The sequence below is a fragment of the Salmo salar genome, chromosome 17 (assembly GCF_965601325.2).
Source record: "Salmo salar chromosome 17, fSalSal1, whole genome shotgun sequence".
NCBI classification, from domain to species: domain Eukaryota; kingdom Metazoa; phylum Chordata; class Actinopteri; order Salmoniformes; family Salmonidae; genus Salmo; species Salmo salar.
The window spans coordinates 30,666,268-30,693,074 of record NC_138307.1 but is presented as its reverse complement, the minus strand read 5'-3'; the positions used below and the strand labels follow the sequence as shown (position 1 = coordinate 30,693,074).

Genomic DNA, 26,807 nt, shown 5'->3' with positions numbered 1-26,807 from the left:
ACTTTGGGTTTGTCTGAACATAAATTTCATTTGATAAAGATTCCACTTATTTGAGTTCGTTTTTACATGTTCTTGGTTTTGTGTAAAATGTTTATGAGCTGGTAAATAGCCTCGTCCGAACCATCCTGATCTCGCGAGTTTACGTACACTGTTTCGTTAATGTAAACTCGCGAGATCAGGATGGTATGGAGGAGGCTAGTCAAATAGGCGGCTTCAACGGTTTCGGTCGTCTTTCTAGGAGTTTGCTCGTGGTGAAAGGGCGACATGAGGCTGTTTGATGGTGTCAAAATAGAGGGAAGCTAACTGAAGTTATCCTTCACCATTTGGAGAGAGAGGCCAACTGCATGGAATGGCGTCGATTAATGCAGATGAATCAGAGCACGTGTCAAACTCATTCCATGGAGGACCAAGTGTCTGCGGGTTTTCTCTCCACCTTTGTACTTGATTAATGAATTAAGGTCACTAATTAGAAAGGAACTCCCCTCATCTGATTGTCTAGGTTTTAATTGAAAGGAAAAAATAAAACCTGCGGAGACTCGGCCCTCAATGGAATGAGTTTGACACCCCTGAAACAATGGAAATGGAGAGAGAGTTTGAGAAGCAACAGCTGTGCTGGAATGCGATCAATGTGGGGGACAGTTCTGATGATATGGAGTGGGAGGATGAGGGCCTAGAATGTGAATGGTCTGTAGTGGAAAGACATAGGAAGAACAGAGATAATGATACTGGAAGCAGTGGTGCATGTAGTATAGAAACTCTAAAGAGGCCCAAGGTAGGGAGCTATAGTAATAATGTGTCACAGTGGAAAGTTGGGATGGTGTTTGAGGAGACCACAGGGCCTCATTTACACCCTATCTGATTAACCAAGGCCATAAAGAGAGGTGAAGTTAAACTGGGCCGCATCCGTGTAAATAAGAACTTGTTCTGAACTAGCCTACCTGGTTAAATAAAGGTGAAATGAAAAATTGAAAATGGTAGATTGTTAATATCTTGTGCTAGTCAGGTTCAGCAAGGGAAGATACTTCTATCATAATGGGACGAAGCTCAGAAAATCATTATGGGACGAAGCTCAGAAGCCATGTTAAATTGAAAGGAGTAATCTCTGAGGTCCCAGTATCAATGTCCATGGATGATATTGTTAAAGAACATGTGAAGGGAGACAGAGTGGTTGAAGCCTAAAGGTTGATCAGTAGGAAAGAGGGTTAAAGAAGTGAAAGCTTATCAGTGCTGTTGAGGTTTGAGAAGGTTTTGTCTGGAAAAGTACAGAATAGGATTCCTTAGCTTCAATGTCAGAGAATTTGACCCAGCCTCATCAATCAACCAATCAAATGTATTTATAAAGCCCTTCTTACATCAGCTGATGTCACAAAGTGCTGTACAGAAACCCAGCCTAAAACCCCAAACAGCAAGCAATGCAGGTGTAGAAGCACATTGGCTAGGAAAAACTCCCTAGAAATGCCAGAATCTAGGAAGAAACCTTGAGAGGAACCAGGCTATGATGGGTGGCCAGTCCTCTTCTGGCTGTGCTGGGTGGAGATTATAACATAACATGGCCAAGATGTTCAAATGTTCATAGATGACCGGCAGGGTCAGATAATAATAATCACAGTGGTTGTCGAGGGTGCAACAGGTCAGCACCTCAGGAGTAAATGTCAGTTGGCTTTTCATAGCCGATCATTGAGAGTATCTCTACCGCTCCTGCTGTCTCTAGAGAGTTGAAAACAGCAGGTCTGGGACAGGTAGCACGTCCGGTGAACAGGTCAGGGTTCCATAGCGGAACAGTTGAAACTGGAGCAGCAACGGTGAATCATCAGTGTTTTTAAATACCAAAGAATGGGACATGTAGCTGTTGAGTGGAAAGATGTGCCAAGTGTGGTGGGGGAACATGATTACGGTGAATGTTGGAGCAATGTGACGGTTAAGTGTTGCAATTGTGCGGAGGACAGAGCAGCATTTGGTGGATGCCAGGTGCAGAGAGATGCTCAGAGATATAGAATCCGTCATGATGTATCATATGCAGAGACTGTAAGCAGCGGTTCTAGACCATTTCAACTGGGGGGTCCAAGCTGGGGCCTGTTGTACTGCTAGAGGGGCCAGTTACATTAGACGTTATTGTTGTCATATCGTTTTCTTCACTACATTAGCAGGCAAAAGACCATGTTCATAATAATTAGTGTTCCGCGTTGCCACTTTCTAATAATGGATGTAAAAAAAGAACGATAGCAACAATTTGTTATGTAAAAATTATTTCATACGCCACATTTAGAGGGGCCACAAGGGGGTCCAAAATTGTTGTCACAGGGGCAATTCCACTAATGGTAGTGTATGTATTGAATTTTTTTAACCTTTATTTAACTTCCTTAGCATACTGGTTATTGTCCGTAATTTCGGATGACTCACGTGCCCAAAGTAAACTGCCTGTAAACTGCCCAGAAGCTAGGATATGCATATACTTGATAGCATTGGATAGAAAACACTCTGAACTTTCTAAAACTGTTAAAATAATGTCTGTGAGTATAACAGAACTGATATGGCAGGCGAAAACCTGAGGGAAATCCATCCGGAATTACTTTTTGAGGTCACAGGTTTTTTCTGTGCTTGCCTATGGGATATACAAATAGATAGGACCCAGATTGCAGTTCCTATGGTTTTCCACTAGATGTCAAGTCTTTAGAAAGTGTTTCAGGCTTGTTTTTTGTAGTTTGTAGTATTTGTAGTTTTTCCAATGTGTCCCCCATTTAGAAAAGTAGTCATGTTGCGCGCATCAACGAGAGTGCGCTCTTCGTTATTTATCTTCGCTATTGAACACACTATTCTCCATCTTAAATATTTTTGTTTATTTATGTATTAGAATACCTGAGGATTAATTAGATACATCGTTTGACTTGTTTGGACGAACTTTACTGGTAACTTTTTGGATTCGTTTGTGTGCATGTTGAACGAGTGAATTACGGTATCAAGTGCGCCAACTAAACTGACATTTTTGGGATATAATGAAGGACATTATCGAAAACAAATGACTATTCGTTGTGTAGCTGGGACCCTTGGGATTGCAATCAGAGGAAGATCTTCAAAGGTAAGTGATTTATTTAATTGCTGTCTGTGATTTTGTGACGCCTGTGCTGGTTGAAAAAGTATATTGACGTGGGGCGCTGTCCTCAGATAATCGCATGGCATGCTTTCTCCGTAAAGCCTTTTTGAAATCTGACAACGCAGTTGGATTAACAAGGTTTTAAATGATGTAAGACAGTTGTATTTTCATGAATGTTTACTATTACGATTTTTGTATTTTGAATTTCGCGCTCTGTAATATCACCGGATGTTGTCGTAGGTGTCCCGCAAGCGTTTGGACATGCGCCCAAACAGGTTAACTAGGCAAGTCAGTTAAGAACAAATTCTTATTTTCAATGACGGCCTAGGAGCACTGGGTTAACTGCCTTATTCAGGGGAAGAATGACAGATGTTTACCTTGTCAGCTCGGGGATTCGATCTTGCAACCTTTCGGTTGCTCTAACCACTAGGCTACCTGTCACCCGGTATGGCCAGAAGAGGACTGGTCACCGCTCTGAGCCTGGTTCCTCTCTAGGTTTCTTCCTAGGTTCCTGCTTTCTAGGGAGTTTTTTTGTGGCCGCTGTGCTTCTACATCTGCATTGCTTGCTCTTTGGGGATTTTAGGCTGGGTTTCTGTTAAGCACTTTGTGACAACTACTGATGTAAAAAGGGCTTCATAAAATACATTTGATTGACATGTATATCACACCAACTGACTGGTTCTTCTGATGTTCACACAGGACACCATGTTGAGACATTCTCTACATCCAGAGAGCAACAGCAGGAAGATCACAGAGCTAAGAGGTCTTATCACTGCCCACATTGTGAAGAGATTTTCCCATTTCTATCAAAGCTAAAAATACACCTAAAAATACATACAGGAGAGAAGCCTTACTCCTGCTCTGATTGTGGAAAATGCTTCAAAACATCAACGGTGCTAAAACTTCATCAGAGAACACACACAGGAGAGAAGCCTTATTACTGCTCTGACTGTGAAAAACGTTTTAAAACATCAACTCAGCTAAACGTTCATCAGAAGACTCACACAGGAGAGAAGCCTTACGTCTGCTCTGACTGTGGAAAATGCTTCACAACATCAACTGATCTAAAAGTTCATCAGAGAACACACACAGGAGAGAAGCCTTTCTTCTGCCCTGACTGTGGAACTAGTTTCTCTCAGCTTTCCAACTTAAAATCACATGAACGTATACATACAGGGGAGAAGCCTTACTCCTGCTCTGACTGTGGAAAATGCTTCAAAACATCAACTGTGCTAACAGTTCATCAGAGAACACACACAGGAGAGAAGCCTTATTACTGCTCTGACTGTGTAAAATGCTTCACAACATCAGCTAAGCTAAAAGTTCATCAGAGAACACACACAGGAGAAAAGCCTTACTCCTGTTCTGACTGTGGTGTGAGTTTCTCTCGACTTGATACCTTAAAAACACACCAACATATACATAAAGGAGAGAAGCCATTCTCCTGCTCTGCCTGTGTAAAATGCTTCAAAACAGCAACTGAGCTAATAGTTCATCAGAGAACACACACAGGGGAGAAGCCTTACGTCTGCTCTGACTGTGTAAAATGCTTCACAACATCAACTCATCTAAGAGTTCATCAGAGAACACACACAGGAGAGAAGCCTTATTACTGCTCTGACTGTGGAACTAGTTTCTCTCAACTTTCTCACTTAAAATCACATGAACGTATACATACAGGGGAGAAACCATACTCCTGCTCTGCCTGTGTAAAATGCTTCAAAACAGCAACTGAGCTAATAGTTCATCAGAGAACACACACAGGGGAGAAGCCTTACGTCTGCTCTGACTGTGTAAAATGCTTCACAACATCAACTCATCTAAGAGTTCATCAGAGAACACACACAGGAGAGAAGCCTTATTACTGCTCTGACTGTGGAACTAGTTTCTCTCAACTTTCCCACTTAAAATCACATGAACGTATACATACAGGGGAGAAACCATACTCCTGCTCTGCCTGTGTAAAATGCTTCAAAACAGCAACTGGGCTAAAAGTTCATCAGAGAACACACGCATGAGAGAAGCCTGCTTACGTCTGCTCTGACTTTTGGGTGAGTTTCTCTCACCTTAGCAACTTAACACACCAATGTATACACACAGGAGAGAAGCCTTAATCCTGCTCTGTGGAAGGGTGGGTGTGTTACTCAAACTTCTAGCCAAAGGTTGCGTGTTTGAACCTCATCAAGTATGACTTTAGCATTTTTGCTAATTAGCAACTTTGCAACTACTTACTACTTTCTAGCTATTCCTTAGCATGTTAGCTTAGCATGCAACTACTTAGTATGTTAGCTACCCTTTCCCCTAAAACCATTTAACCCCTCACCAAGCTAATGTTAGCAACAACAAATTGGAATTCGTAACATATCAGACATATTACAAGTTTGTAACATATTGTATGACTAACAATGTGTAAAATAACATACGAATTGTAATTCGTAACATACGATACGTCCTACAAGTCGTATTATACTGAACAACAATCTAGATACAACAATTTCAAAGATTTATAGTTCGTATAAGGAAATCAGTCAATTTAAATAAATGAGGCCCTAATCTATGGATTTCACATCCTGGGCAGGGGCTCAGCCATGGGTGGGACTTGGGAGGGCATAGGCCCTGCCAATCAGCATGAGTTTTTCCCCACAAAAGGTCTTTATTACACACAGAAATACTACTCAGCCCCCCTCAGACAATCCTGCAGGTGAAGAGGTCCTGGGCTGCCGTGGTCACATGTGATCTGAAGTTGTGAGGCCGGTTGGATGTAATGCCAAATTCTCTAAAAGGACGTTAGAGGTGGCTTATGGTAGAGATATAAATATTGAGTTCTCTGGCAACAGCTCTGGTGGACATTCCTCATCATGAGAATTGCACATTCCCTAAACTTGAGACATCTGTGACATTTTGTTGTGTGGCCTTTTATTGTCCCCAGCACAAGGTGCACCTGTGTAATGAGCATGCTGTTTTATCAGCTTCTTGATGTGCCACACCTGTCAGGTGGATGGATTATCTTGACAAAGGCTGAAATGCTCACTAACAGGGATATAAATAAATTTGGTAACAACATTTGAGAGAAATACCCTTTTTGTGCATATGGAACATTTCTGGATTGTTTTATTTCAGCTCACGAAACCAACACTTTACATGTTTCGTTTATATTTTAGTTCAGCTTATATTGGTAGGCCAATGCAATGTAACATACTAAATGGAATGGCACAGATGTTTTTGCAACATATATTACGTTTTGCTCTGAGACCAGGTTGTCCCTCTGCAGTGGGAATGAGCTAGTAGACACAAAAAAAAAAAATTACCTTTATTTACCTAGGCAAGTCAGTTAAGAATAAATTCTTATTTACAATGATGGCCTAGGAACAGTGGGGTTAACTGCCTTGTTCAGAGACAAAACAACAGATTTTTACCTTGTCAGCTCGGGGATTTGATCTAGCAACCTTTTGGTTACTGGTCCAACGCTCTAACCTCTAGGCTATCTTCCGCCCCTAACATGTATCAGATAGAGATGGTGTGATGATAACTTTTCACCACTAGTTTGGGGGGATTGTTTTACAACTTAATTTAATGATACACAGCTTATGAAAGTAATACATGTGTTTATTAATTGTCTTTAAAACTAGATTAGTTATTTTAGTTACTGATCATGAATGTGTTTGGATAACTGCATTGAAGTAAACTTTATTGATCTGCCAATGAAAAATAAAGTTACATGAATATGTACTGGTCAACCTCTTCTTCTCTTTAGAATTCAGTTCTTCATATTAGATCTGACAGTATGAATGGTTCTTATGGTTGTATTCAGTTCTTCATATTAGATCTGACAGTATGAATGGTTCTTATGGTTGTATTCAGTTCTTCATATTAGATCTGACAGTATGAATGGTTCTTGTGGTTGTATTCAGTTCTTCATATTAGATCTGACAGTATGAATGGTTATTGTGGTTGTATTCAGTTCTTCATATTAGATCTGACAGTATGAATGGTTCTTATGGTTGTATTCAGTTCTTCATATTAGATCTGATTGTATGAATGGTTCTTATGGTTGTATTCAGTTCTTCATATTAGATCTGACAGTATGAATGGTTCTTATGGTTGTATTCAGTTCTTCATATTAGATCTGACAGTATGAATGGTTCTTATGGTTGTATTCAGTTCTTCATATTAGATCTGACAGTATGAATGGTTCTTATGGTTGTATTCAGTTCTTCATATTAGATCTGACAGTATGAATGGTTCTTATGGTTGTATTCAGTTCTTCATATTAGATCTGACAGTATGAATGGTTCTTATGGTTGTATTCAGTTCTTCATATTAGATCTGACAGTATGAATGGTTCTTATGGTTGTATTCAGTTCTTCATATTAGATCTGACAGTATGAATGGTTCTTATGGTTGTATTCAGTTCTTCATATTAGATCTGACAGTATGAATGGTTCTTATGGTTGTATTCAGTTCTTCATATTAGATCTGATTGTATGAATGGTTCTTATGGGCTGAGTGCCTGTAGTGTTTTTGTATGACTACAGTCAGGAGTTCTCTCTGACCCTGTGATGTCACCAGCACATTAAGTACATTCATCTTAACATAGCCAGGTGAGACAACCACATATCACAGTAAATACATTTCTCCTCAATTAGTCAGTGTTAGTAGGACAAGTGTCACATTATTATTGTTATTATTTGTATTATTATTATTATTTGTATTATTATTTGTATTATTTGTATTATTATTATTATTTGTATTATTAGTTGTATTATTATTATTATTAATTGTATTGTTATTATTATTATTTGTATTATTATTGTTTGTATTATTATTTGTATTATTATTATTATTATTGTTTGTATTTGTATTATTATTATTTGTATTATTATTATTTGTATTTTTTGGGGGAGGGATACTCTTTAAAAACGTAGGGTTTCAGACCTTTTCGGGCAGATGGGCAGGGACTCTGCTGTCCTAGCATCAGAGGGAAGCTGGTGCCACCATTGGGGTGCCAGGACAGAGAAGTGCTTTGACTGGGCTGAGAGGGAGCTTGACCTCCTGTAGCAGTGGGACGGCCATGAGACCAGAGGTGGCAGAACTGATTGCTCAGGTTGGGATATAGGGTTTGAGCATAGCCTGAAGGTAGAGATGGGGCAGTTCCTCTTACTGCACCGTAAGTAAACGCTATTGTCTTGTAGTGAATGTGAGCTTCGACTGGAAGCCAGTGGAATGTACGGAGGAGCAGGGTGACATGGGGGAACTTGGGAAGGTTAAACACCCAGACGGACTGCAGTGTTCAAGATAAGTTCAGTGGCGACCCATCATTCAGGGCAGGTGGGCCACCTGTTTTGAGCCCCACAGTTTTAGCGATAAAAAAGTGAGAGAAAAAAATGATCTGTTTGCAAACAATGTAAAAAAAACATATACAATTGAGTTATTAAAGCTGCATACATACGTGGTCTCTTTTTTGGTTTTCTTGAGTAAGGCAGCTCCAAAATGCAGGTGTTTCAGCCTAGTTCAGTACTTTTTGTGGAGGTGGGGCAAGCCAGCAGAAAATACGGAGCGTTGCGCCGTGATTGGCTCAGTGTTCTGTCATTCATGGGGACAATACTTCACTGCCAAGTCTAAGGGTAGAACTTGAAAATTCAAGCCCCTTGGGTGCTGCCATAGAGTTACATTCGAAGTGCCCATCCAAGAAGGCTCAAGGTCATTGTCCACAGATAAAATAACATCAAATCATGTGATATCTACAGTCACTTTGATTGGACTGATCATGTCAACATCATACTTTCAAAATCTGAGCTAGCAGTCATCATCATGAATCAAGTTGACAATCTACTGGCAAATCCTTTTTAATCTTTATCATATGAAGAGAAATTATAGATAAAATGTATCGGTGCTCATCAGCCATTGGACATAAACATTACACAACAAGTTGGAAATGTCAAATTCAACAATGTGTGGTTTGGAAAGAATCAGTGGCTAACTGCAAGCATTGCAAAGCAATCCTTAGCCTGCTATTCAGTGGAGTGGCTGTGTGGTCCCAAGTCTAAGATGAAGTGTCTCTTTTCCTAGTTTAAAATTGTAAACATTCAACATGGGCCATGCTGTCAATAGCTTGATTTGTGCCGCGCTCAAAACAATTTAACTCGGTACTGCAAAATCTGACTTGAGTAAGTTCAAGACAACTGGGAACTCGGGGGGGAAACAAGTAACGACTGAGAAAATACAGTTTGAACTTTCATCCAACTCAGAATTGTAAATTGGGAACTCAGGCCTCTTTCTACAGCTACGACCTGAAGATCACTGATGTCATCATTTTTTTTCCTGAGTTCCCAGTTGTCTTGAAAGCACCATAAATCCTGAGAATGCCAGACTTTGATGACAAAGTTTGATGACAAAATATGCCCACGAAGGACTGCCGCGCCACCTTCCTGTTCAAGTGAGCACAGCACAACAAGATGAGTCCAAAAATGTATTGGACTCACCTTGTTGTGCTGAACAAATAGTTATATTTGTGGGGCAGGAATTTGACAGCACAAGCGGGGAGCCCAGCCAACAGAGATTTGAGAAATGTTTTGGTACTCTTCTCTAGATCTGTGCCTCACCACAAACCTGTCTCGAAGCTCGACTGACAATTTCTTCAAACTCATTGCTTGGTTTTTGCTCTGACATGCACTGTCAACTGTGGGACCTTATATAGACAGGTGTGTGCTTTTCCAATCATTTGAATTTACCACATGTGGACTCCAGTCAAGTTGTAGAAACATCTCAAGGATAATCAATGGAAACAGGATGTACTTGAGCTCAATTTCAAGTCTCAGAGCAAAGGGTTTGAATACTTACCAAATAAGGTATTCATTTTTATAAATTTGCTAAGATTTCTAAAAAACGGTTTTCGGTTTACCATTGTGGGGTATTGTGTTTATATTGACGAGGTAAAAAATGCATTTAATACATTTTCAAATAAGGCTGCAACGTAACAAAATGTGGAAAAAGTCAAGGGGTCTTATATTAATGCCCTGTTTATGCTTCAAACTACAGATGTAAGGTTCTGAAGTGATAAACACAATGGCATAATGGAAAATGCATGTCCAATGGTTATCTCTGTATTAGTATTACCAATATTAAAACACCTAGGTAGATCAGTGGTTATCTCTGTATTAGAATTATCTCTGTATTAGTATTATCCACATTAAAACACCTAGGTAGAGCAGTGGTTATCTCTGTATTAGTATTATCTCTGTATTACCCACATTAAAACACCTAGGTAGATCAGTGGTTATCTCTGTATTTGAATTATCTCTGTATTAGTATTATCCACATTAAAACACCTAGGTAGAGCAGTGGTTATCTCTGTATTAGTATTATCTCTGTATTACCAACATTAAAACACCTAGATAGATCAGTGGTTATCTCTGTATTAGTATTATCTCTGTATTACCAACATTAATACACCTAGGTAGATCAGTGGTTATCTCTGTATTAGTATTATCTCTGTTTTACCAACATTAAAACACCTAGGTAGAGCAGTGGTTATCTCTGTATTAGTATTATCTCTGTATTACCAACATTAAAACACCTAGATAGATCAGTGGTTATCTCTGTATTAGTATTATCTCTGTATTACCAACATTAATACACCTAGGTAGATCAGTGGTTATCTCTGTATTAGTATTATCTCTGTTTTACCAACATTAAAACACCTAGGTAGAGCAGTGGTTATCTCTGTATTAGTATTATCTCTGTATTACCAACATTAAAACACCTAGGTAGAACAGTGGTTATCTCTGTATTAGTATTATCTCTGTATTACCAACATTAAAACACCTAGGTAGAACAGTGGTTATCTCTGTATTAGTATTATCTCTGTTTTACCAACATTAAAACACCTAGGTAGAATAGTGGTTATCTCTGTATTAGTATTATCTCTGTATTACCAACATTAAAACACCTCGGTAGATCAGTGGTTATCTCTGTATTAGTATTATCTCTGTATTACCAACATTAAAACACCTAGGTAGAACAGTGGTTATCTCTGTATTAGTATTATCTCTGTATTACCCACATTAAAACACCTCGGAAGAACAGTGGTTATCTCTGTATTAGTATTATCTCTGTATTACCAACATTAAAACACCTAGGTAGAACAGTGGTTATCTCTGTATTAGTATTATCTCTGTATTACCCACATTAAAACACCTCGGTAGAACAGTGGTTATCTCTGTATTAGTATTATCTCTGTATTACCAACATTAAAACACCTAGGTAGAACAGTGGTTATCTCTGTATTAGTATTATCTCTGTATTACCAACATTAAAACACCTAGGTAGAACAGTGGTTATCTCTGTATTAGTATTATCTCTGTATTACCCACATTAAAACACCTCGGTAGAACAGTGGTTATCTCTGTATTAGTATTATCTCTGTATTACCAACATTAAAACACCTAGGTAGAACAGTGGTTATCTCTGTATTAGTATTATCTCTGTATTACCCACATTAAAACACCTCGGTAGAACAGTGGTTATCTCTGTATTAGTATTATCTCTGTATTACCAACATTAAAACACCTAGGTAGAACAGTGGTTATCTCTGTATTAGTATTATCTCTGTATTACCCACATTAAAACACCTCGGTAGAACAGTGGTTATCTCTGTATTAGTATTATCTCTGTATTACCCACATTAAAACACCTCGGTAGAACAGTGGTTATCTCTGTATTAGTATTATCTCTGTATTACCAACATTAAAACACCTAGGTAGAACAGTGGTTATCTCTGTATTAGTATTATCTCTGTATTACCCACATTAAAACACCTCGGTAGAACAGTGGTTATCTCTGTATTAGTATTATCTCTGTATTACCAACATTAAAACACCTAGGTAGAACAGTGGTTATCTCTGTATTAGTATTATCTCTGTATTACCAACATTAAAACACCTAGGTAGAACAGTGGTTATCTCTGTATTAGTATTATCTATGTATTACCCACATTAAAACACCTAGGTAGAGCAGTGGTTATCTCTGTATTAGTATTATCTCTGTATTACCAACATTAAAACACCTCGGTAGAACAGTGGTTATCTCTGTATTAGTATTATCTCTGTATTACCAACATTAAAACACCTAGGTAGAACAGTGGTTATCTCTGTATTAGTATTATCTCTGTATTACCAACATTAAAACACCTAGGTAGAACAGTGGTTATCTCTGTATTAGTATTATCTCTGTATTACCCACATTAAAACACCTAGGTAGAACAGTGGTTATCTCTGTATTAGTATTATCTGTGTATTACCAACATTAAAACACCTAGGTAGAACAGTGGTTATCTCTGTATTAGTATTATCTCTGTATTACCAACATTAAGACACCTAGGTAGATCAGTGGTTATCTCTGTATTAGTATTATCTCTGTATTACCAACATTAAAACACCTAGGTAGAACAGAGGACAGAGCATGTGGCTTTGCAACACACAGATGTTTCATCTCCACACTGGGATGATTTTAACAGTGCAACGCCACACAGGCCTCATGCCTCTCAGGTAGGAGGGTACCAGAAATAAATTAATAATAAACACTAAACTAATGAAGGAGCACACATTCACCAACGATATATCCCTGGTGTCAATACTTTCAACTGGCTCAGCTCACTGTTACAGTACAGCACCACCTAATTATATTTATTAAGTAACCATCTGTCTTATGTAACCATAAAAACATAACATAATACTATTTTGAGAGTCCCAGATTTATATTTACTATTTTACCTCTAGTCTATGAGACGAGGCTGCTCCTTGACCTACATTATGCACATGCAGGTCAAGAGGTGTGTTTTCCCTTCAGCATCTGCATGTGGCATAAGCTCACCCACCTCACAGCATGAATCTAAAATGGTTAATAACTTTGGCTGTGAGTGATGGGGGAAAAAAATCAGACTCTAAGGCAATTACTTGAATAATTCAATAGATGTTTTGTTTACAAACTTGATGATAAAAAAAAAATCACGTTTTTTTAAATGTGACTTAGTTATGGGGCCGTCAATGGGAATTGGGTCGTGCTTCAGCTGAACTGCAGTACCGAAAATGCACTCAGCACAGTGGAAAGCATGCTTATAGACTGGAAGCCTGGCCCCTTGATCCGAGAAGTGTGTAATTGCAGACCGCAATTAGGGGCGTTCTCTGATATTGGGTGTTTCATGAAAGCAAGTTTACACCAATTGATGCTCCCCATTGGTCCGTGGCCGTTTCTTTAGCGTTGGGGATAGCAAAAATTACTTATGTAAAAATTATTTCATACTCCACATTTAGGGGGGCCATAAGGGGGTCCAAAATTCTTATCACAGGGGCCCCCCCAGAACCGCTAGTGTTGTAGCTAAGCCTAACCCTTATCCAAACCTTAATCTCAGTCTCCTAAATGCCACATTTATTATCATAACCTGCCACGTTAGTTATCCAAACCTACATGGTAAACAAATCCCTAACCCTCACCCTTTTCCTAACCTTAACCTCAGCAACCTAACCGGCCACGCTAATTCACCTAACCTGCCACTTTAATGATCCTAACCTGCCACTTTCATGATCCTAACCTGCCACTTTAATGATCCTAACCTGCCACTATAATTATCCTAACCTGCCACTTTAATGATCCTAACCTGCCACTTTAATTATCCTAACCTGCCACTTTAATTATCCTAACCTGCCACTTTAATGATCCTAACCTGCCACTTTAATGATCCAAACCTGCCACTTTAATTATCCTAACCTGCCACTTTAATGATCCTAGCCTGCCACTTTAATTATCCTAACCTGCCACTTAAATTATCCTAACCTGCGGAATTAACATTGGAAGCATTGCAGGCAGGGGTGGAAAAAGTACCCAATTGTCATACTTGAGTAAAAGTAAATATACTTGAGTCCTTTCTTATCAAGTTAAAGTGAAAGCCACCCAGTAAAATACTACTTGAGTAAAAGTCTAAAAGTATTTAGTTTAACATATACATAAGTATCAAAAGTAAATGTAATGGCTAAAATATACTTACGTATCAAAAGTAAAAGTATAAATCATTTCAACTTCATTGTATTAAGCAAACCAGACAGCACTATTTTATTGTAGTTTAAATGCAGGGGCTCACACCAACTCTCAGGGTGGTTTACTAAATTCGCTCTGACTATATACTCTGATTTCAGAGCACTCTGGTCTGAGGCTGCCAGAGGGAAGAATAATTGATGAAAAACGAATGCTCAACATCCTTTAATAGGGCCGGTGTCAGTAAACGTCGGCAAAAAACGCGTAATTAAATTGTTGCCTGTAGCACAGTTAAAGTCACCAATGCTCTGGATAACATGAACACAGCCTAACCAGCTCTGCTAAGGCGAGTAAAATGGTCAGAGTTCTCTCATTTGTTCTGGAAGTAGCTAGCAAGCTAGCCAATGTTAACCAGTTAGCTTGGATGCTTGACTGCCGTTGTGAGGTCAGAAAGCTTGAATCAACCCTACTCCTCCGCCAGAACGTCCAGTGTGGTTCTGAACGCTCCGAGACCGATACGAACTGACAATCTGACAACGATCTGAATTTACGAACGCCCAAGCGCACTCTGGCACTCCAGATTACATTTAAGATCACACCCATAATTTACAAAGCATTTGTGTTTAGTGAGTCAGCCAGATCAGATGCAGTATGGATGACCAGTAGGGATGCGTGAATGGAACCATTTTCCTGTCCTGCTAATCATTCAAAATGTAACTAGTACTTTTGGGTGTCAGGTAAATGTATGGAGTAGAAAGTACAATATTTTCTTTAGGAATGTAGTGGAGTTAAAGTACAAGTTGTCAAAAATATACTTAAGTACTTTACGCCACTGATTGCAGGGAATACTGACTGAAGATGTTCCACCCTACGAGGCCATGAGACTGTGTAGGGATGTGATTTGAATAGCACTGTGACTGAAGATGTTCCTCCCTACGAGGCCATGAGACTGTGTAGGGATGTGATTTGAATAGCACTGTGACTGAAGATGTTCCTCCCTACGAGGCCCATGTGACTGTGTAGGGATGTGATTTGAATAGGACTGTGACTGAAGATGTTCCTCCCAACGAGGCTCATGAGACTGTGTAGGGATGTGATTTGAATAGGACTGTGACTGAAGATGTTCCTCCCTACGAGGCCATGACACTGTGTAGGGATGTGATTTGAATAGGACTGTGACTGAAGATGTTCCTCCCTACGAGGCCCATGAGACTGTGTAGGGATGTGATTTGAATAGGACTGTGACTGAAGATGTTCCTCCCTATGAGGCCATGAGACTGTGTAGGGATGTGATTTGAATAGGACTGTGACTGAAGTAGTGGGATGTTATTTATCTATTTTTGTATTTTGTTTTGATGTCGTTGTCCCCCCTCCCTTTATCCGCAATGGACATGTATTTCTTTCTACAGTTTACTAACCGTACAGTAGGTGGCGGCAGACACGTTATATTTGTGTAAATGTCTGTATACCAGAGAAGAAGATGACGCTGTTGTATTGTCGTTGTGGGGAACAGGAAGTTCCGAGTATTTAACGACAGAACTGTGCTTGTATTTCGATAGGGGTGTGTCCGTTTCAAATGTATTATTGTAGGTATGTAATAGCACGTTTAAACTTTCTAATGTCGAAATAATATATAATATGCTGGGTAACAAATCCGTCAAGGTATTATCACGTTTGGTAAAGGTTTTAATTGTATGTGTTGTTTTGGGGTCAAACCAAGTGAGTGAAGAAGGTGATTAAAAACGATTTTACAAGTCACATAGCTAGACTTTGGGTTTGTCTGAACATAAATTTCATTTGATAAAGATTCCACTTATTTGAGTTCGTTTTTACATGTTCTTGGTTTTGTGTAAAATGTTTATGAGCTGGTAAATAGCCTAGCCCGAACCATCCTGATCTCGCGAGTTTACGTACACTGTTCCGTTAATGTAAGCTCGCGAGATCAGGATGGTATGGAGGAGACTAGTCAAATGGCGGCTTCAACGGTTTCGGTCGTCTTTCTAGGAGTTTGCTCGTGGTGAAATGGCGACATGAGGCTGTGTGATGGAGTGTCAAAGTAGAGGGAAGCTAACTGAAGTTATCCTTCACCATTTGGAGAGAGAGGCCAACTGCATGGAATGGCGTCGATTAATGCAGATGAATCAGAGCACGTGTCAAACTCATTCCATGGAGGACCAAGTGTCTGCGGGTTTTCTCTCCACCTTTGTACTTGATTAATGAATTAAGTACACTAATTAGAAAGGAACTCCCCTCACCTGATTGTCTAGGTTTTAATTGAAAGGAAAAAATAAAACCTGCGGAGACTCGGCCCTCAATGGAATGAGTTTGACACCCCTGAAACAATGGAAATGGAGAGAGAGTTTGAGAAGCAACAGCTGTGCTGGAATGCGATCAATGTGGGGGACAGTTCTGATGATATGGAGTGGGAGGATGAGGGCCTAGAATGTGAATGGTCTGTAGTGGAAAGACATAGGAAGAACAGAGATAATGATACTGGAAGCAGTGGCGCATGTAGTATAGAAACTCTAAAGAGGCCCAAGGTAGGGAGCTATAGTAATAATGTGTCACAGTGGAAAGTTGGGATGGTGTTTGAGGAGACCACAGGGCCTCATTTACACCCTATCTGATTAACCAAGGCCATAAAGAGAGGTGAAGTTAAACTGGGCCGCATCCGTGTAAATAAGAACTTGTTCTGAACTAGCCTACCTGGTTAAATAAAGGTGAAATGAAAAATTTAAAATGGTAGATTGTTAATATCTTGTGCTAGTCAGGTTCAGCAAGGGAAGATACTTCTATCATAATGGGACGAAGCTCAGAAAATCATTATGGGACGAAGCTCAGAAGCCATGTTAAATTGAAAGGAGTAATCTCCGAGGTCCCAGTATCAATGTCCATGGATGATCTTGTTAAAGAACATGTGAAGGGAGACAGAGTGGTTGAAGCCTAAAGGTTGATCAGTAGGAAAGAGGGTTAAAGAAGTGAAAGCTTATCAGTGCTGTTGAGGTTTGAGAAGGTTTTGTCTGGAAAAGTACAGAATAGGATTCCTTAGCTTCAATGTCAGAGAATTTGACCCAGCCTCATCAATCAACCAATCAAATGTATTTATAAAGCCCTTCTTACATCAGCTGATGTCACAAATTGCTGTACAGAAACCCAGCCTAAAACCCCAAACAGCAAGCAATGCAGGTGTAGAAGCACATTGGCTAGGAAAAACTCCCTAGAAATGCCAGAATCTAGGAAGAAACCTTGAGAGGAACCAGGCTATGATGGGTGGCCAGTCCTCTTCTGGCTGTGCTGGGTGGAGATTATAACATAACATGGCCAAGATGTTCAAATGTTCATAGATGACCGGCAGGGTCAGATAATAATAATCACAGTGGTTGTCGAGGGTGCAACAGGTCAGCACCTCAGGAGTAAATGTCAGTTGGCTTTTCATAGCCGATCATTCAGAGTATCTCTACCGCTCCTGCTGTCTCTAGAGAGTTGAAAACAGCAGGTCTGGGACAGGTAGCACGTCCGGTGAACAGGTCAGGGTTCCATAGCAGAACAGTTGAAACTGGAGCAGCAACGGTGAATCATCAGTGTTTTTAAATACCAAAGAATGGGACATGTAGCTGTTGAGTGGAAAGATGTGCCAAGTGTGGTGGGGAACATGATTACGGTGAATGTTGGAGCAATGTGACGGTTAAGTGTTGCAATTGTGCTGAGGACACAGAGCAGCATTTGGTGGATGCCAGGTGCAGAGAGATGCTCAGAGATATAGAATCCGTCATGATGTATCATATGCAGAGACTGTAAGCAGCGGTTCTAGACCATTTCAACTGGGGGGTCCAAGCTGGGGCCTGTTGTACTGCTAGAGGGGCCAGTTACATTAGACGTTATTGTTAGCAGGCAAAAGACCATGTTCATAATAATTAGTGTTCCGCGTTGCCACTGTCTAATAACGGATGTAAAAAAAGAACGATAGGAACAATTTGTTATGTAAAAATTATTTCATACGCCACATTTAGAGGGGCCACAAGGGGGTCCAAAATTGTTGTCACAGGGGCAATCCCCCCCCCCCCCCCCCCAAAAAAAACCGCTAGTGGCTGTAAGACAGACTGGTGGAACTACAGGGCAGACTGATGGAGCTTCCATGGTTGGTCCTGTAGTAAGAGGACCTACTGTCAGACTGATGGAGCTTCCATGGTTGGTCCCATAGTAAGAGGACCTACTGTCAGACTGATGGAGCTTCCATGGTTGGTCCCGTAGTAAGAGGACCTACTGTCAGACTGATGGAACTTCCATAGTTGGTCCCGTAGTAAGAGGACCTACTGTCATACTGATGGAGCTTCCATGGCTGGTCCCGTAGTAAGAGGACCTACTGTCAGACTGATGGAGCTTCCATGGTTGGTCCCGTAGTAAGAGGACCTACTGTCAGACTGATGGAGCTTCCATGGTTGGTCCTGTAGTAAGAGAACCTACTGTCAGACTGATGGAGCTTCCATGGCTGGTCCTGTAGTAAGAGGACCTACTGTCAGACTGATGGAGCTTACATGGTTGGTCCTGTAGTAAGAGGACCTTCTGTCAGAACTGGTCTTCCTACTAGTCCTGACATGCTTTCGAGGCCTGTTCAGAAATCTTGCGCCCATAAATGCGCTGTGACAAAGGATACTTTTATATTGAATAAAATGTACTTCATAGCTTTCATTGGTAAGGTTATCAACATCTTGGATTGTGTAAAGCAGAAATACCAGGTTTAAAGTTATCTTGTAAACTTCAGCAGAGTTGTTGGTGGTAACAGATGTTACTGTTGGCATGGTTTTTGATAAACTGGATAACCTAATGGTGGATTGTCTCAGCATGATATAAACCCCAATGTTTGCAAACACAGAAAGCGATCTATTGATAAAGTTTATTGGGGGGTGTGTGAGGGTTTTTGGGGAAGGGGGGTGTGGTAGAAGTTAATAGGGATTTCTTAGTTTATTTTATTAGTACAGAATTAGACAGACATGGACCTTAAATGTTGGTTTGCGGACCTCCATGATACCATAGGAGGTCTGCATCAACGGACTTCAGTGCAGGTAGTGCCTCATCAGAGAGAGAACATTTCAGTTGCACTACAGTTTTGAAGCTAAATGTAATGATTATCAGTTTTATACATGTGTACTAATATTCAGACACATTCAGTTGTTTCTATATTTATCTATAGTTCAGGGTTTTCACATGGGGCTTAAAGTAAATAAATATTAGTGCCTGAAAAAGTCCTTGAATTTGACTTGCCACTGTACGACCCCTGATAATTCTTACTATGGTGTGAATGGGAAATACAATTGGTTTTTGTGAGTGAAGTAATACAGTGAAGACAAGGTTATTCAGGAAAATAGTACATAGTGCTGCCTACAACATACTGCAAACTTGTACTAAATGTTTTTTGAGTCATTTATGTGAGTTGAGGAAATCTACTATAGGTTAAGTGCACTTATGTTGTGCAATTTAAAATGTGTACTTTGTTTCTGTGAGTGAATGTTTTGTCAAGGATTAGCTACCTGATCTACTGAAATGAGTTAATTCAACAAGAAAAAAGAGAATATATTTTTACAGGATAAAGTGCCAGAACTGTCGAGACAATATCTTTTGTGTCCGTTTGTCTTTATTACTACAGGCTGACTCGGATTAAGTCTGAGGCCGGTAACATCAACAGTGAGGACAAACCCAGCCTGCCTCTCTCCTTCCACACTGAGTCCAAACCTACAGTCACTGGGTCCTGATTGTGACAGTGGAGCCCAGTTTGCACTGCAGGATCCAGAGATGGCATCAGTGAAGCTGGAAGACTGCAGTCAAACACTGGAGCTGAATGTCAACATTAAAGATGAAGAAGAGGAGGAGAAGATTAGGACAACTGTTAATCATGGTAAACAGCTGGTTCTATCTATAAGTTATCTTCATAAATTAGACCTCCATAAGTTATGACCCAGTCTATTGCTAGGTTGAATTCTGTAATTCTGACATCACACATCCCTGAACAACTCAAGACTTCACAGCGAAGCAACATTTTTTTAAACTTGTAACGCCTGCCTATGCCCACACATTGTCTCAAGAACGTTGGAAATGTTTAATACCCTCGATCACCAAGTTAGGCATACCTCATTTCAAAATAGGCCATGACATCATCACTGTCAATATTGAATTATAATTCTTCACGTTTTACCAGTGAAATGACCAAGCTGCGTCTGCATGCCAATCGTTTGATCTCAATCAATTTCATGGGAATATGCATTTAAATCTTCTTAAATTACTCTTTGGTGAGCAAATTAGAGCAGATGGTGTTAAATTATATAGACTTCCTGTATTTTGTTTTAATCAAAGCACATTCTGCCTAATGGCGCGCGCTGTTGAGTTTGGGACGATTCAGCAAACCATCCTAAAACCTCGTAAGAAATTAGGTGTTTTTGTTGTAACAGTAATGTTATGCTATAATATTCGGTTATGTGGACTACTAATTAATCATTAGGTGATCGTCCAAGACATTGATCTAACTTTACTAAACAAACACCATTGTGGCAGCTCATCGCTCCTTCAGCACTACACCCCTGCAGTCTGCTGCACCGAACTAGCGATTGATGCTCACCTAGCCTACACTTTTGCCTTGCGCAACATTTGGTGACGCAGAAACGAGAGAACGTGTTTGGCTGTTTTTATGAAAATCTGGGAATATTTGGCCAAGGAAACATTTCTGGTTGGTCTCAAGGAATGTCACACAGGGAGACTTTTTAAAACGGGATTGAATGAAGTAGCAGCTAATGCTCATGGAGATTCTTACAATTATTATTATTAACCTTTATTTAACTAGGCAAGTCAGTTAATAAGAACAATTCCTACTAACAATGACGGCCTACACCGGCCAAACCCGGCGACACTTGGCCAATTGTGCGCCGGCCTGTGGGACTCCCAATCACGACCAGTTGTGATACAGCCTGGAATCTAACCAGGGTGTCTGTAGTGACGCCTCTAGCACTGAGATGCAGTGCCTTAGACCGCTGCGCCACTTGGGAGCTCATAAGTTTGATGAAATTCCTTTATATTTCAGTCTAATAGGGCTATTTACTTCCTTTCACCAGCTTCTTGTATGTATATTGTACATAAATATAAACACAACATGCAACAATTTCAACTATTTTTTTGAGTTATAGTTCATATAAGTGGCGGCAGGTAGCCTAGTGGTTAGAGCATTGGGCCAGTAACCGAAAGGTTGCTGGATCGGATCCCTGAGCTGACAAGGTAAAAATCTGTCGTTCTGCCCCTGAACAAGGCAGTTAACCCACTGTTACCTGGTAGGCTGTCATTGTTAGTAAGAATTGTTCTTTACTGACTTGGCTAGTTATTAAATAAAGGTAAATGTAATTTAAAAACATCAGTCAATTGAAATGAATTAGGCCCTAACCTGCAGATTTCACATGACTGGGCAGGGATGCAGCAATGGTGGGCCTTGGAAGGCCCACCCACTTGGCAGCCAGACCCACCTCAGGTCCTGGGCTGACGTTGTTACACGTAGTCTACGATTGTGAGGCCGGTTGGACGTACAGCCAAATACTCTAATACGACGTTGGAGGCAGTTTATGGTCGAGGAATTAACATTAAATTCTCTGGCAACAGCTCTGGTCGACATTCCTGTAGTCAGCATGCCAATTGCACACTCCCTCAACTTGAGACATCTGTGGTGTTGTGTTGTGTGACAAAACTGTACATTTTAAAGTGTCCTTTTATTGTCCCCAGCACAAGGTGCGACTGTGTAATGATTATGCCGTCAGGTGGATGGATTATCTTGGCAAAGGAGAAATGCTCACTAACAGGGATTGTAGACATATTTGTTCACACAATTTGATATGCTTTTTGTGTATGTAGGAACATTTCAGAGATTTTTTTATTTCAGCTCATGAAACATGGGACCAACATTTTACATATTGCATTTATATTTATATGAGAAATATGATATAGGCCTACGTCTCGTTTTTCGCTGCACAGAATATCAGATCTCAACAACGATTGGAGAAGTGTTGAACATAACCAGTAGATTACCACATCCTGATGATTTATATCTGATAAATATATGTTTAATATTTTTATATATGAAGTTGTAGAAACATCTCAAGGATGATCAATGGAAACAGGATGCACCTGAGCTCAATTCAAAAGTTTGGGGTCACTTAACACCAGTCTCAACGTCAAAAGTGAAGAGACTACTCCGGGATGCTGGCCTTCTAGGCAGAGTTGCAAAGGCCAGTTTTATTGCTTCTTTAATGAGCACCCCAGTTTTCAGCTGTGCTAACATAATTGCAAAATGGTTTTCTAATGATCAATTAGCCTTTTAAAATGATGAACTTGGATTAGCTAACACAACATGCCATTGGATCACAGGAGTGATGGTTGCTGATAATGGGCCTCTGTTCTCCTCAGTAGATATTCCATAAAAAATCTGCCATTTCCAGCTACAATAGTCATTTACAACATTAACAATGTCTACACTGTATTTCTGATCAATTTGATGTTATTTTAATGCACACATTTTTTTATTTTCTTTCAAAAACAAGGACATTTCTAAGTGACCCTAAACTTTTGAACAGTAGTGTATATTTAATATTTTTTATATATCAAGTTGTAGAAACATCTCAAGGATGGTCAATGGAAACAGGATGCATCTGAACTCAATTTTGAGTCTCTCGTTTTTCAGTTTTTTTTTATTTTTTATAAATTAGCAAAAATTTCTAAACCTGTTTTCACTTTGTCATTATGGGGTATTGTGTGTAGATTGCTGAGGATATTTTTTTATTTAATTTTAGAATAAGGCTGTAACATAACAAAATGTGGGAAAAATCAAGGGGTCTGAATACTTTCCGAGGGAACTGTCAGACCACTTCCCATTTTTCCCATTTTGGTATGTTACAGCCTTATTCTAAAATTGATGACATGTTTTTCCTCGTCAATCTACACACACTACCCCATAATGACAAAGCGAAAACAGGTTTAGAAATTTTCGGACCTCAGACTGGGGTGATGGTTCACCTTCCAACAGGACACCGACCCTAAGCACACAGCCAAGACTACGTGGAGTGGCTTCGGTACAAGTCTCTGAATGTCATTGAGTGGCCCAGCCAGAGCTCGGACTTGAACCCGATCAAACATCTCTGGAGAGACATTACATTTACATTTTACATTTAAGTCATTTAGCAGACGCTCTTATCCAGAGCGACTTACAAATTGGTGCATTCACCTTATGATATCCAGTGGAACAACCACTTTACAATAGTGCATCTAAATCTTTTAGAGGGGGGGGGGGGGGTTAGAAGGATTACTTTATCCTATCCCAGGTATTCCTTAAAGAGGTGGGGTTTCAGGTGTCTCCGGAAGGTGGTGATTGACTCCGCTGTCCTGGCGTCGTGAGGGAGCTTGTTCCACCATTGGGGTGCTAGAGCAGCGAACAGTTTGGACTGGGCTGAGCGGGAACCGTGCTTCCTCAGAGGTAGGGGGGCCAGCAGGCCAGAGGTGGATGAACGCAGTGCCCTTGTTTGGGTGTAGGGCCTGATCAGAGCCTGAAGGTATGGAGGTGCCGTTCCCCTCACAGCTCCGTAGGCAAGCACCATGGTCTTGTAGCGGATGCGAGCTTCAACTGGAAGCCAGTGGAGAGAGCGGAGGAGCGGGGTGACGTGAGAGAACTTGGGAAGGTTGAACACCAGACGGGCTGCGGCGTTCTGGATGAGTTGTAGGGGTTTAATGGCACAGGCAGGGAGCCCAGCCAACAGCGAGTTGCAGTAATCCAGACGGGAGATGACAAGTGCCTGGATTAGGACCTGTGCCGCTTCCTGTGTGAGGCAGGGTCGTACTCTGCGAATGTTGTAGAGCATGAACCTACAGGATCGGGTCACCGCCTTGATGTTAGTGGAGAACGACAGGGTGTTGTCCAGGATCACGCCAAGGTTCTTAGCACTCTGGGAGGAGGACACAAGGGAGTTGTCAACCGTGATGGCGAGATCATGGAACGGGCAGTCCTTCCCCGGGAGGAAGAGCAGCTCCGTCTTGCCGAGGTTCAGCTTGAGATGCGATTCGCCGCCTGGTTATCAGAAGGGGGAAAGGAGAAGATGAATTGTGTGTCGTCTGCATAGCAATGATAGGAGAGACCATGTGAGGATATGACAGAGCCAAGTGACTTGGTGTATAGCGAGAATAGGAGAGGGCCTAGAACAGAGCCCTGGGGGACACCAGTGGTGAGAGCGCGTAGGAGCGACCTGCCAGGTAGGACGCAATCCAAGCGTGGGCCGCGCCGGAGATGCCCAACTCGGAGAGGGTGGAGAGAAGGATCTGATGGTTCACAGTATCAAAGGCAGCAGATAGGTCTAGAAGGATGAGAGCAGAGGAGAGAGAGTTAGCTTTAGCAGTGCGGAGAGCCTCCGTGACACAGAGAAGAGCAGTCTCAGTTGAATGCCCAGTCTTGAAACCTGACTGATTAGGATCAAGAAGGTCATTCTGAGAGAGATAGCAGGAGAGCTGGCCAAGGACGGCACGTTCAAGAGTTTTGGAGAGAAAAGAAAGAAGGGATACTGGTCTGTAGTTGTTGACATGGGAGGGATTGAGTGTAGGTTTTTTCAGAAGGGGTGCAACTCTCGCTCTCTTGAAGACGGAAGGGACGTAGCCAGCGGTCAAGGATGAGTTGATGAGCGAGGTGAGGTAGGGGAGAAGGTCTCCGGAAATGGTCTGGAGAAGAGAGGAGGGGATAGGGTCAAGTGGGCAGGTTGTTGGGCGGCCGGCCGTCACAAGACGCGAGATTTCATCTGGAGAGAGAGGGGAGAAAGAGGTCAAAGCACAGGGTAGGGCAGTGTGAACAAGACCAGCGGTGTCGTTTGACTTAGCAAATGAGGATCGGATATCGTCAACCTTCTTTTCAAAATGGTTGACGAAGTCATCCGCAGAGAGGGAGGAGGGGGGAGGAGGAGGAGACCTGAAAATAGCTTTCCAGAGACGCTCCCCATCCAACCTGGCAGAGCTTGAGAGGATCTGCAGAGAAGGATGGGAGAAACTCCCCAAATACAAGTGTGCCAAGCTTGTAACTTCATACCCATCAAGACTCAAGGCTGTCATCGCTGTCAAAGGTGCTTCAACTAACTATTGTGTAAAGGGTCTGAATACTTACGTAAATGTATTATTTCAGTTATTTCTAAAAACCTGTTTTTGCCCTTGTCATTATGGGGTATTGTGATGTCATTATGGGGTATTGTGATGTCATTATGGGGTATTATTTGTAGATTGATGAGAAGGAAACAAAACTATTTAATCAATTTTAGAATAAGACTAATGTAACAACAAAATGTGGAAAAAGTCAAGGGGTCTGAATACTTTTCGAATGCATTGTAGATGTTATTTCATGCTACTGAGACTTGTATGGATGATACCAGTATTGCCAGCATTTGTTTTGTTCACTGGGCTATCTGGAGTGCTCAGAGTGTAGACTAAAGAAGTGAAGTAGACAAACTGCCAGTGTTTTAAAGTTCTATGAAATGAGTCTGTGTAGTTTCTAACCCTTGTGATAGTGAATGGAGGATGATATGAAATGAGTCTGTGTAGTTACTAACCCTTGTGATAGTGAGTGGAGGATGATATGAAATGAGTCTGTGTAGTTACTAACCCTTGTGATAGTGAGAGGAGGATGATATGAAATGAGTCTGTGTAGTTACTAACCCTTGTGATAGTGAGTGGAGGATGATATAGCTCATTTTCACGACCTTTGCCTCTTTGTAGTTTTTGACTCCTACCCAGTTTTAGAATAGTTTTATACCCATACAGCCTACTGAAATTAATACATACACCACCGTTGAAAAATGTAGGGTCACTTAGAAATGTCCTTGTTTTTGAAAGAAAAGTACATTTTTTTTGTCCATTAAAATAACATCAAATTGATCATTAATACAGTGTAGACGTTGTAAATGAATATTGTAACTGGAAACTGATGATTTTTTAAAATGGAATATCTACATAGGTGTACAGAAGCCCATTATCAGCAACCATCACTCCTGTGATCCAATGGCATGTTGTGTTAGCTAATCCAAGTTTATCATTTTAAAAGGCTAATTGATCATTACAAAACCCTTTTGCAATATTGTTAGCACAGCTGAGATCTGTGGTTCGGATTAAAGATGCAATAAAACTGTCCTTCTTTAGACTAGTTGAGTATCTGGGTCATTTGTCGGTTCGATTACTGGCTCAAAATGGCCAGAAACAAAGACCTTTCTGAAACTCGTCAGTCTATTCTTGTTCTGAGAAATGAAGTCTATTCCATGTGAGAAATTGCGAAGAAACTGAAGATCTCGTACAATGCTGTGTACTACTCCCTTCACAGAACAGTGCAAACTGGCTTTAACCAGAATAGAAAGAGGAGTGGGAGGCTCAGGTGCACAACTGGGCAAGAGGACAAGTACATTAGAGTGTCTAGTTTGAGAAACAGATGCCTCACAAGTCCTCAACTGGCAGCTTCATTAAATAGTACCCGCAAAAACACCAGTCTCAACGTCAACAGTGAAGAGGTGACTCCGGGATGCTGGCCTTCTAGACACTATTCTGGTTAGCGACAGTTTGCTCTGTTCTGTGAAGGGAGTAGTACTCAGCGTTGTATGAGATCTTCAGCCGTTTCCAGCTACAATAGTCATTTACAACATTAACA

The 26,807-nt window shown here is 40.8% G+C and overlaps 2 protein-coding genes across 3 annotated transcripts in view; both read left to right on the top strand.

The window, feature by feature from the left end:
• The first annotated feature begins 574 nt into the window (after positions 1-574).
• Positions 575-6,820, top strand: LOC123728307 (uncharacterized). The gene is made up of 2 exons (XM_082963312.1): positions 575-737; positions 3,791-6,820. The coding sequence occupies exons 1-2, from the start codon at positions 575-577 to the stop codon at positions 5,107-5,109; spliced, it is 1,482 nt and encodes a 493-aa protein (XP_082819438.1). The 3' UTR covers positions 5,110-6,820.
• Positions 6,821-15,623: 8,803 nt separating this feature from the next.
• LOC106592527 (uncharacterized) overlaps positions 15,624-26,807 on the top strand; it is a 35,963-nt gene continuing 24,779 nt past the window's right edge. The window contains exons 1-2 of one of the 2 annotated variants that reach the window (XM_082964392.1): positions 15,624-15,709; positions 19,764-20,012. In XM_082964392.1, the coding sequence (XP_082820518.1) occupies positions 19,910-20,012 (103 nt within the window). In that variant the 5' untranslated portion in view covers positions 15,624-15,709; positions 19,764-19,909. Of the gene's footprint in view, positions 15,710-19,763; positions 20,013-26,807 lie in introns of those variants that run through there. The other variant, XR_014381276.1, reaches the window with a different exon arrangement.

What these genes read in the sequence shown, in the direction of transcription:
- LOC123728307 (XM_082963312.1), top strand. Translation starts at nt 575, where the DNA reads ATGGAAATGGAGAGAGAGTTTGAGAAGCAACAGCTGTGCTGGAATGCG. An exon ending in TAATGATACTGGAAGCAGTG is followed by an intron (nt 738 to 3,790) that starts GTGCATGTAGTA and finishes ATGTTCACACAG; the next exon opens with GACACCATGTTGAGACATTC.